We start from the raw sequence: 12,638 nt of genomic DNA, 5'->3' as shown, positions 1-12,638 counted from the left end.
AAAAATGGACAAAGGACCTAAATAGACATTTTCCCAAAGAAGACATACAACTGGCCAACAGGTGCGTGAAAAGGTGCTCAGCATCACTAAGTAACAGGAAGTACAAATCAAAACTGCAGTGAGATATAACCTCATAACTGTCAGAAAGCTTATCATCAAAAAGATAAGATGCTACAAGTATTACAGAGGATGTGGAGATAAGGGAACCCTCATACACTGTTGGTGGGAATGTACGTTGGTACAGCCACTATGGAAAACATTATGTTGTTTCTTCAAAATAAAAACAGAACTACAGTGTGATACAGTCATTCCACTTGTGAGTGTTTATCCAAAGGAAATGAAAACCGGGTATCAAAGAGATGTCTCACTCCCATGTTCATTGCAGCATTATTCCCATTAGCCAAGGTATGTGTGTGTGTGCTGAGTCCCTTCAGTCATGCCCACCTCTGTGCGACCCTGTGGACTGCAGCCTGCCAGATGCCTTGTCCATAGGATTCTCCAGCAAGAATACTGGAGTGGGTTGCTGTGCCCTTCTCCAGGGAATCTTCCTGACCCAGGGATCTAACCCTTGTCTCTTATGTCTCCTGCACTGGCAGGAGGGTTCTTTATAGAAGCAACCTAAATGTCCATCAAAGGATGAATGAATAAAAAGCCACACACACATACTCAATGGAATATTAACCAGCCACAAAAAAGGAGGAAATCCTTCCATTTTCAAAAACATTGATGGAATTTGGGGGCATTGTGCAAAATAAATAAGCCAGACTACATGCTATCACATACATGTGGAATCTGGAGGGGTAGAATGTCAAATTCATAGAAACAGAGAGTAGAAAAAATGATTTCCAAGGGCTAGAGGCTGGGAAATAACAAGAGAGTGGTAAATGTTACAGTGAATAAATTACAGTGACAAGATTAATAAGGTTTCAGGATCTAATGTTAAACATGGTGACTATAGTTGATAACACTATTTGTAACTGAAATTTGCTAAGAGTAGAATTTGGATTTTCAAATACAAAAAATTAATAAATACAAAAAAGACATAAATATTTGGAGTGATGGATGAGAATTCTTTTACCATGTATATGTATGTCAAACCACCATGACATACACTTTAAATATTCTACAATTTTATGTCAATTATGCTTTAACAAAGCTGAAATTATAGATTTATAAATAAATAAAATTCAAAGAATGAGATTTTAAATCTTTCACTGGCTTTTTTTCAGTCATTAGCTTAGTCATAATTTATTCTCTAAAAACATAACCGGACAAAGAAATACACTTCATATATACTGAGACCAATTTGATCCAGACTCTCTGATAAGAACAGAAGTTAAAAACAAAATGGAAAATAAGATTTGATGGTGAATTGATACAAATTTACATACTAGCTCTGTAGAAATGGTTTTGAAAACTCTGGCAAGCCATTTGCTTAATCTGAATCTCAATTTTCACATGTATGTATTTAAAATAACAAGAATGTGTTGTTGTAACCACTGAATTTGGGAAAATATTTTTAAAACTGAGAAAAACTTCTATGGAAAGCAAGTGTATTATCTGTTTTGCATGAAACTAATAATCTGTATTTTATTATTTGTTATTTACTGAAGTGACAGATAAAATGTATTGGTGAAATGTATTTTACACATAAAGTCAAGTCACTCAGTCGTGTCTGACTCTTTGTGACTCCATGGACTGTAGCCTACCAGGCTCCTCTGTCCATGGGATTTTCCAGGCAAGAATACTGGAGTGGGTTGCCATTTCCTTCTCCATGCCCAAATAGCATTCAGTGATCCACCTGTCTTAGAAAATTTTATTATCAATAAAATAACTGTATTTTAAGACAATTATATTTTAAGCCTAATCTGCTATTTATGAATACATAGTCTTTCTAAGGTATTTCAGACTCTTCAAGATTTTTGTTTTGTCTGATCTTTAAAAAACTGCCAGTCCGTCAGGGTAACAGGAAGAACAGCGCGGTGGAGCGGTTTGGTCGTTCGTTAGAGGGGGTTCCGCCCTTCGCCCGGCTCTCCGTTGGGCAGCAGAGGAGGCGCCGCGTTCGAAGAAGTGGCCTAGGACTTGGGCAGCGGTCTCAAAGAAAATGGCCCGGACCAAGAGGTCAGCCTGTAAATGCAAGGGTGGGAAAGCGTCCCACAAACAGCTGGTCATCGAAGCGGCAGGGAAAAGCGACCCCTCTACCAGCGGGATGGCAAAAGCTCATCGCTACAGGCCCGGGACCGTTGCCCTCCGAGAAATCCGTCCTTACCAGAAATCCACCCATCTTCTGATTCGGAAGCTGCCTTTCCAGAGGTTGGTGAGGGAGATCGGCCAGGATTTCAAAACCGGCTTGAAGTTCCAGAGTGCCGCCATCCGTACGCTGCAGGAGGCTAGCGAAGCGTACCTGGTGGGTTTGTCTGAAGAGACTCAGCTGTGCGCTGACTGTGGTGACTCCATGCGTCGCCATCACGCCCCAAGGACATCCGGTTGCTCGCTGGGTAGGGGAGGGGGCCGGAGGGGAGCTTTCAGTGAAGACAGTTTTTGTGGTGTTTTGTAGTGAATTCTGTAAAATACTGTGGTGTTTTGTAGTGAATTCTGTAAAATACTTTGGCTTAGTTTGTGACTTTTTTTGGCAGGAAGTTGTTTACGTTGCGTTTGTACTTAAGTCGTTCCATCTTTCACTCAGGATGAATGGGAAAAGTGGCCATTCACAGACCTCAGTTAATATGAGCACTGTTGCTCAGAAAAGACAAGTTGTTAATATGCGAAAGGGACGAGTGATATTTCTTGCTTCTCATGATGCATGTTTTCTGTAGGTTAATGACCTGTTGGGTAATGATTATGGTACTAGAATTGATAAACCTATACTGGGTCCTTTTGCAGTAAAAGTGATTATGAGTTGATCTAAGTGTTTTTAACAGTTGGGGCTGTGAAGTCTGACCATACATCACTGTGATAGAACGTGGGCTTTTTCAAGGGATGAAGATACAAGTCTTAACCACAGTGTAACTTGCAGTTTCCTTAAAAAAAAAAAAAAGTAAACCTCGAAGCTATAGAATACACTAGGTGCATTTATAACAGCTATTTTGTATATTGTAGTGTCGGCGTTTTAAAATTAAGTGTTTCACATTGACATGTAGTGGGGAGTCTTGTCATTAAGCCGTGTGGGATTCAGAGTATAGTTGATTTTCTCCTAACTAGAGTGCACCTGTTTTCCTACATAGTTAAAGTGCTTTTGCACATTATACCTTGTATAAGTCCTCATTGTACCACGTGTTAACTAACCCTCTAGGTGATAATGCAAACACTGATGGGGGGATTGCTTTATAAGGGCCCTAGAATATAATACAAGATATTCATACCAACATCATCTGTTACTTATAGTTAGTGCAGCTTTTCTTTGTGTTGTGGTTGGTTTCATAGCTATGTTGAGTTGTTCTCCATCAAGAGGGAACAACGCTGAAGTTATTTTCCTTGTGGAGTTTGTATTATAATAATCCTTTGAGTAAACTTGCTGTGGGGGCACACATAGCTTCAGTTTACAGAACCTCTGTCAGTTAAAATAGGGCTTTCCAGGTGGCACTAGTGGTAAAGAATGTGCCTGCCAATACAGGGCGAAGACGTGGGTTCAGTCCCTGGGTTGGGAAGATCCCCTGGAGGAAGAAACAGCAGCCTACTCCAGTATTCTTGCCTGAGAATCCCCATGTAGCCTGGCGGGGGTCATGAAAGAGTCAGACAGACAGCACTGACGCGACTTAGCACACTCACTCACCAGTTAAAATGGTGTCATCTGGCATAAGGTCCAGCGAAAATCATTTCATAAAGATGTCTTTCCAAGTGATTTTAAAATTTATCCTTCTACTGAAGTTTTTAGGTCAGTTATGTATGTTGACTAATTTTACAAGTGAACTTATTTACCAAAAAATATACCCCAATCCATCTTTTATACTTTATAATTAGTACACACCCAATATATTTCATATTTTAATTCCTTTAATACATTTACATTTAATTTTTAAAATACAGTTATACCACTGGTAAAAATTACTTTGTAAGAATTTCTATTTAACCGTTCTCTCTGGGTCATGTAATTTAGGCACATAGTTTGAAAAGAAGTTGGTACAAACTCCTAGTGAAACCCCAATCAATTTTAATTTTTTACAAAGGCTTGTAGGTGTTTTCGGAGAAGGAAATGGTAACCCACTCCAGTACTCTTGCCTGGAAAATCCCATGGACGGAGGAGCCTGGTGGGCTGCAGTCCATGGAGTCGCTGCGAGTCGTCATGACTGAGAGACTTCACTTTCACTTTTCACTTCCACGCAGTGGAGAAGGAAATGGCAACCCACTCCAGTGTTCTTGCCTGGAGAATCCCAGGGACGGGAAAGCCTGGTGGGCTGCCGTCTATAGGGTTGCACAGAGTCGGACACGACTGAAGCGACTTAGCAGCAGTAGCAGCAGCAGTAGGTGTTTTGAATTATTCCTTCGATCATGTAAAAAACTGAATGGGAAAATGCAGGTGCATTTATGCAAATAACTATCCTTAATGAAAACATGAAATCTCATATGACCATTGCTTTTACTTATTTATACACAAAACATGCTTAAATGTTGTGATATGTATAAAACCATACAGAAGGTAACATTAAAAATAAATAAACCATCTGTAAGTGGACCAACAGCCTCTTATATCTAATCGTTTCACAGTATTTGCTGGTTTTTTAAATTTAATTTTATGAAAATAAACAGATTTTTAAAAATGATACCATAAATTAATGTTTTGTTTTGCTGCAAAAACTACTATGATTTTATCATAGGAAAAATTAAGGAAACAGACTTTTAGTTCCAATTCTGAAAACATACTAATGTTCCTCAACATAGTTAATGTAATGGTTAATACACATTTATAGCTGGAACTAATATGAGTTTTTTTTTTTTTTAGTCATTTGGCTTAATATTTCCTTAACATAGTAGATATATTAAGAAAATTTTACTGTTATTTACATTGCTTTTATTGTTGTTGCAAGTACAATCACACAGTCACTGACATTTTATGTATTTAATTTATTTATTTATTTTGGGGTCTTCATTGCTTTGCATGGGCTTTCTCTGGTTTCAGCAGGCTACTCTTCGTTTCAGTGTGCAGGCTTCTAATTGTGATGACTTCTCTTGTTCTGAAGCACAGGCTCTAGAGGCTGCAAGCTCAGTAGTTGGGGCTTAGTTGCTCTGAGCCATGTGGAATCTTCCCGGATTAGGACTGAACCCATGTCCCATGCGTTGGCAAGTGAATTCTTATTCACTGCACTACCAGGGAAGTCCTATTTATAGATGTAATTATTTATTAAAATGTAATCACTAACTGACAACATAAGATTATCTCATCAACAATTAGATATTGACATGATACTGAAACAGCTATAACATATTTTTGTAAATACTGATTTTTTAATTTTATTTCTTTGTAAAATTTGCAGCTATGATAAAAAATGGTTTACCCAAATATAAAATAAAATGAAATTTAAAATGTGGAACCAAAGTTATTTGTGTTCTAATAGATAATTTTTAAGCAAGTTCTGCCATCAATAATTAGGTTACTATTATAACATGATAATGCTGTCTTTGATCACTCTTTTGTATTTGCTGATATTATAAAATACAAACATATTTTTCTGAGGGATGACCTGAGTTTGGCTTTTTGCATGGTCAAATAGTTCATTTCCCATGTTAAAAATTTAAGGTGGCTTTGTATGATTTTATTTCATTGTGTTTTACTTCAAGGACAGAGAAGCAGCTGCCTAGATGGGTTGTCATTTAAGTGATGTTGAGCTGCTGAAATGAGAAAAGGTCAAGACCTTGCAAAGTGTAAAGCTGTCTTCAGATTGGCCTCTGCTCTTCTTTTGCGTTACTTTCTTCAGGCTCTTTCTTAGGGCTTGTGATTTAGTATGTGCTGTGCTTGTGTGTGTGTGATCAGTCAAGTCTGTCTCTTGGCGCCCCCATGAACTGTAGCCCAGCAGGCTCCTCCATCCAAGGAATTTTTCAGGCAAGAGTACTGGAGCGGGTTGCCATTTCCTACTCCAGAGGATCTTCCTGACCCAGGGATTGAACCTGCGTCTCTTGCATTTCCTGCATTGGCAGGTGGATTCTTTACCAGCGTGCCACCTAGGAAGCCCTCCTGGCTACTGGGCACTACTAAAGCAGCCTCATCCTGTAACATTCAGTAAGATGTCTTAAGTGAGTACTGGCTGAGATGAAGTTTCTTTCTTGATTGTTTTTTTAATCTATTTTCTTTCCACTCAACAGGTTGTATTCCTTGAGTCCAAGCAGCATAGTAATCTGGCAAGAATGTACTCCCAGAGTAAGAGCTTTCCATGGCTTGAAGGAAAAAGGAGACAGCCACAACCCATGTAAGATGAGAACGGGGGCCTGAGAAGAGCTCTGGGACACTGCTGAAGTAGCCCCGAGCCTGTGGTGGAAGTGCTCATTCACATCCCTGAGTTTACTGTAAAACAAGCACTGTCTCAAAACACAAAGAGAAAAGTAAAAAATAAACAGGAATCCCTGTCTCTCTGGTATTTATGTTCTAATGGGAGTGGAGAGGAAGCAGATGGTTAATGAATAATGAAAGCAAATTACATTAGTGAGGAATAAGTGTGACAGGGAAGAATAAAGCAGGAAATTGGATTTGCTATTATTAGAAAATTGAAACATTAAAAAGTAAAGTCTGGGTTGAATCAGTAAAAACTTTACACTTAAAAATAGACATAGGCTTCCCTGGTGGCTCAGTGGTAAGGAATCCGCCTGCCAATGCAGGAGACACGGGTTTGATCCCTGGTCCGGGAAGGCCCCACATGCCTCAGAGCAGCTAAGTTCGTGTGCTGCAAATGTTGGGCCTGTGCACTAGAGCCTGTGCTCCACAACGAGAGAAGCCGCCCCAATGAGGGGCCACAGCTGGAGAGTAGCCCCCACTCGCCACAACACGAAGAGAGCCCTCGCTGCAACAAAGACCCAGCACAGCCAAAAATAAATAAATGAATAATTTAAAAAATAACCGTAAAGTAGGTGGGGTCACTGGGGCTTCCCTGGTAGCTCAGCTGGTAAAGAATCCACCTGCAATGGAGGAAATCCTGATTTGATTCCTGGGTGGGGAAGAATCCCCTGGAGAAGGGCATGGCTACCCATTCCAGTATTCTTGGGCTTTCCTGGTGGCTCAGATGGTAAAGAATCTGCCTGCAATGTGGGAGACCTGGGTTCGATCCCTGAGTTGGGAAGACCCCCTGGAGGAGGGCACGGCAACACACTCTAGTATTCTTGCCTGGAGAATCCCCAAGGACAGAGCAGCCTGGCAAGCTATATAGTCCATGGGGTCACAAAGAGTCGGACATGACTGAGCACCTAAGCACAGCACAGCATAGGTGAGGTTACTAGCCATATGAATAGTTCTGGGAAAAGTGTCTAAACGGAGGAAGCACATGTGCAGTCTTGGACATCTCCTTAGCCTCAGGAGTGATAGATGTAGTCATCTCATCTCTTTGTTCCAGCAGAACTCAGTTCCTGCCGTTAACTTTATCCTTGAGGTGTCAGAGGAAACAAAACTCCAGTTCACTCCACTTGACGAACTCCAGTTATTCAATCCAGAGGCCCAGCTACCTCCTACCTCAGCATGAGACCAAGTTTGTTTTATCCTAAGAGCTAAAAAGATAGGTATGAGAAGGTCATAGCTGATTTTTGGCTGAAGCGGAGAGAAAGAGATCAGAAGTAAGGTTTTAGGCATGTTAAGTTTGAGAAGTTTCTCAGACAGCCACGCGGAGATGCTCAGAAAGTATGTAGGATATCAGTTCAGTTCAGTCTCTCAGTCATCTCCAACTCTTTGCGACCCTATGGACTATATGCATACAGCCTTGACATACTCCTTTCCCAATTTGGAACCAGTCCATTGTTCCCATGTCTGGTTCTAACTGTTGCTTCTTGACCTGCATACTGATTTCTCAGGAGGCAGGTCAGGTGGTCTGGTATTCCCATCTCTTTAAGAATTGTCCACAGTTTGTTGTGATCCACACAGTCAAAGGCTTTAGCATAGTCAATAAAGAAATAGATGTTTTTCTGGAATTCTCTTGCTTTTTCTATGATCTAACAGATGTTGGCAATTTGATCTCTTGTTCCCCTGCCTTTTCTAAATCCAGCTTGAACATCTGGAAGTTCTCAGTTCATGTACTGTTGAAGCTTATACAAAGATCCATGTATCTATGCGTTTACTTATTACCTCTAAGCTTGTTTTAATTTTTAATTCAATGATTTTGCATGATTATTCTTTTTATATTGCTGTCTAATGAAACTTCTACTTTATTTGTCTAATGTGAGTGAATCAGTAATTGGCCAATTAAAAAGCTCAAATTGGCAGATGCATAGCTGACTGTTCCTTTGAGATCAATGCTCACAGATAGATGTAAACTACAGAAAAAAATCCTCATTTGATATTTTAAGGATTATGGTAATAAATATTTTCTAGAAATATTTAAGGCAAAAGGAGATCAGAGCAGCAGAGGCTGAGATGGTTGGATAGGACATTCAAAGGACATGAATTTGGGCAAACTCTAGTAGACAGTCAAAGACAGGGAAGCCTGGTGTGCTACAGCCCATGGGGTCACAAAGAGCTGGACACAACTTAGCAATAGAACAACAACAATAAATATTTTCTAGAACCTAAATTTTTCCCATGGAACAAATATAATTGGTAACATTAAATATTCAGATAAATATATGTTGTATTTTCATATGTAATTCAGTCATATATGCATGTAAGTGGTATAGATTTTAGAAATACAATCCCATATTCCAAATTCCAAAAATGTTGATCTGTACTGAAAGAGATACTGTCTGAGTTACTGACCAATTGGCCACCTGAATCAATCAGTACTTACTGTAGAAAAAGACATATTTACAGGTTTTCAAGTCAAAGGTATCAAAGATAGGGAATCAGACACTTATAAAATTGTTTAGGTACTAAAGAATTAAAAGCCAAGGGGAGAATTTGTAGGTTTCAAATTTTACTCATGAGTTTTGGGGCTTCCCTGTTGCCTCAGATGGTTAGGAATCTGTCTGAATTGCAGGAGACTTGGGTTCGAACTCTGGGTCAGGAAGATTCCCGCTGGAGAAGGAAATGACTACCCACTCCAGTATTCTTGCCTGAAGAATTCCATGGATAGAGGAGCCTGGTGGGCTCCAGTCCATGGGGTCACAGGGAGTTGGACACGACTGAGCAACTAATGCTTCACTTCACTTCTCACCTCACCACTTTGTCAAGATACTGTCACCATTACTACTCCGGCCTTGTAAAGCCAGGCAAGTGCATGAGAAATAACCCATATTGATGGGGGATAAAAAGACCCCAAACCCTTACTTGTAGAAAAGCACAGAGTTCTGGCTGTTCAGCTGGAACCACCGTCTTCCAGTAATTCACCAAAATGACCGAAACGAAGGGAACGAGGGGAAGCACCTGTTATGTCTTCTCCGTGTGCTCAGTCGCTCAGCCGTGTCTCTTTGTGACCCCATGGACCGGAGCCCACCAGGCTCCTCTGTCCATGGGATTTCCCAGCAAGGATACTGGAGGGGGTTGTCTTCTTCTTCTCCAGGAGACTCTTCCCAATCCAGAGATGGAACCCACATCTGCACTGGCAGGCAAATTCTTTACCACTGAGCCACCTGGGAAACCCTAGGCCTTCAGAAAACATGGAATTGTTCCTTTGGCCACATACATGTGAGTCTACAAGAAAGCTGATATTGCAGACATCAAGGGAATGGGTACTGTTCAAAGAGGGATGCCCCACAAATGTCACCACAGCAAATCTGGGAGAGTCTACAATGTCACCCGGAATGCTGTTGCCATTGTAATAAACAAAGGCGAGATTCTGGCCAAGAGAATTAATGTGTGATTGAGCGTATGAAGCGCTCTAAAACCCTAGGTTGCTTCTTGAAACATGTGAAGGAAGATGATAATAAAGAGGAAGCCATAGGACTTCCCTGGTGATCCAGTGGCTAAGACTCCACGCTCCCTAGTCAGGGAGCCCAGGTTCAATACCTGCTTAGGGAACTAGATCCTGCATGTTGCAACTAAGAGCTGGCTCACTCAAATAATTAAATATTTAAAAGGAAAAAAAGAAGGAAGGCAAAGAGAAAGATTGTTGGGTTCAGTTGAAGTACCAGCCTGCTCCACCCAGAGACACACATTTCATGAGAACCAATGGAAAGGAGCCTGAATTGTTTGGATCCATTCCCTGTGAATTCATAGCATAACAGGTGTGAGAAAAAAGATCTGGATGATAAAAAACACATATAAAAACTAACAAACATGTACTTCTGCTCACCACTCACTTAAGTGAAAATGTCCTGAGAGAGTGAAACTCTCTCAAGGTAGAGATCCACAGTTGAATCAATCACTGTATCCATCTCTGGGGAATGGTTATGTCTTGTTTTTCCTAATGAAGATACACCGTTCTATGATAATTAGAGATAAAATTATAAGGTATAGCTGCACCAACACATCTTACATGTAATATTTAGGAAGAAAGAAAATAATGGCTAATATATGCTAATTAAAATGAAGAATTTGCTGCTGCTGCTAAGTCACTTCAGTCGTGTCCTATTCTTAGCAACCCCATGGACTGCAGCCCACCAGGCTCCTCCGTCCATGGGATTTTCCAAGCAAGAGGACTGGAATGGGGTGCTATTGCCTTCTCTAAAGAATTTGCTAGCTATTTCTAAATGCTTAAAACTAGTAATGAGGGGGGATCGGGACGGGGAATACATGTAAATCCATGGCTAATTCATGTCAATGTATGATAAAAACCACTACAATATTGTAAAGTAATTAGCCTCCAACTAATAAAAATAAATGAAAAAAAAAAAAAGATAACTTTTTTTCTTAAAAAAAAAAAAACTAGTAATGAGATGCTGGTGCTTTTAATTTCACTTTTCTACTACATAGTCTGTCTCTTTCTTGCCCTCAAATCATTTTTGTTGCTTATGATTATTTACTTGGTGAAAATGTCTCAGTAGCCCTACATGCACTAGTTTCAGGAGTCTTCACTAATTAGACAGGAAGTACAATGAAGTACCCTTTGGAAATCTTCTGGATTCCAGACCCACATCCCTTCATAACTGTTAGGTAGCAGTATTAGTCACTCCAACCACCATAATAACCCACACAATTGCCTGCTGGTTTCAGAGCCATGAAGCACAAACTATCTAGTATGCAGTCTCAATGCTCAAATCTAAATCCTTCCATATAGATTCAGTTGAAATTTAAGGGTGATACTTCTTCCTAATTAATGCTCTAAATTTCACGTAAGACTTAGCTATGCTATTAATTCATTCACCTATTAGTTCTGGAACCAAAAGTATTAGATGGGGCTATAAAAATGGCTGTGTTCTGCTACTATAAAAATATAAAAAATCAGGACTTCCCTTGTAGTCCGGTGGCTAAGACTCCACACTCCCAAAGGAGGAGGCTTGAGTTTAATCCTTGATCCGAGAGCTAGATCATGCTACATGCCACAACTAAAGATCCCACATGCTGCAACTAAGATGGAAGATCTTGTATCGAAAACTAAGACCTGACCCAGCCAAATAAATAAGCACATGTTTTAAAAAAATAAGTAAAAGTTCACTTAAGGGTGATTGAAATGCGCTTTTTATCACATTGCTTGAAAGCTCTTTTTATCACATTTTGATTGAGAATTTAAATTCCCAAACTAGTAATTTTCCACTTACAGGCTATTCCATGTTAACAAAGTCAACCAGTCCACCATCAAGTCTTGCAGTGATTAATCTTTCATACTGTTTCTTTTATAACAGCCAGTTTACCTCCCTAACCCATGCCTTCAAAGGGCACATTATTCAGGGACGCATAATAATTTAAGGAGTTATTTTCAATTTCATGGCATGGAAAACCAGTATATATATTCCACTTAGGACCTTCCAAAACAATCTGCAGAAGTAAAACAACTTCCAGCTGCCATTTTTGATGATCTAGTTCTTGGAAACATTTTTGATTCTTCATTATATTTTATTCAAGTCGTGTAAAGAAGCCAAAAACCTCTAAGTATTTCAAGCAAGCAAAAGTTAACATAGAGAATTGGTACTTATAAAACCATTAGAAGTATTAGATGAATGAAAATCTCCAGATTGCTTTTTGGGTTTTTTAGCTGTGATTGAAATAATCAGAAATTCACTGTTAGGACAAATGTTATAAAATGACTGGAAATCGTCACTGATTACTGAGACCTCCATGAATATTTGTGGAGTTAAGGGAGAATAGGGGCTTTCCACACTGGTAAAGAATCTTCTTGCCAATGCAGGAGACATGGGTTCAATCCCTGGGACAGGAAGATCCTCTGGAGAAGGAAATGGCAACCCACTCCAGTATTCTTGCCTGGAAAATTCCAGAGACAGAGGAACCTGGTGGGCTACAGTCCGTGGGGTAGAAAAGAGTCAGACACAACTGAGGACAGCACATACAAGGGAGAATAACTTGCAGGACCTGTAATGTGTGATTATAGGACTCACCCAGAAGGGAAGGAAATAATTCCACTGAAATAAAAGGAAAAAGAAAAGACCTCAACATAGACGTCCACCTCAGGGTTTTG

At 39.9% G+C, this 12,638-nt stretch overlaps 1 protein-coding gene across 1 annotated transcript; it reads left to right on the top strand.

Annotated features, from left to right (window-relative positions):
* The first annotated feature begins 2,001 nt into the window (after positions 1-2,001).
* Positions 2,002-6,552, top strand: LOC110151826 (histone H3.3C-like). Its single transcript, XM_020915254.2, has 2 exons — positions 2,002-2,407; positions 6,298-6,552. The coding sequence occupies exons 1-2, from the start codon at positions 2,105-2,107 to the stop codon at positions 6,403-6,405; spliced, it is 411 nt and encodes a 136-aa protein (XP_020770913.2). The 5' UTR covers positions 2,002-2,104; the 3' UTR covers positions 6,406-6,552.
* The last annotated feature ends 6,086 nt before the right edge of the window (positions 6,553-12,638 follow it).

This window comes from Odocoileus virginianus, chromosome 11 (assembly GCF_023699985.2).
Source record: "Odocoileus virginianus isolate 20LAN1187 ecotype Illinois chromosome 11, Ovbor_1.2, whole genome shotgun sequence".
Classification (NCBI taxonomy): domain Eukaryota; kingdom Metazoa; phylum Chordata; class Mammalia; order Artiodactyla; family Cervidae; genus Odocoileus; species Odocoileus virginianus.
The sequence above is the reverse complement of the archived record's forward strand: the minus strand, read 5'-3'. Positions and strand labels throughout refer to the sequence as shown.

Coding starts and splice junctions, on each gene's coding strand:
- LOC110151826 (XM_020915254.2), top strand. CDS start 2,105: ATGGCCCGGACCAAGAGGTCAGCCTGTAAATGCAAGGGTGGGAAAGCG. Junction 2,408..6,297: donor AGGCTAGCGAAGCGTACCTG/GTGGGTTTGTCT, acceptor TCCACTCAACAG/GTTGTATTCCTTGAGTCCAA.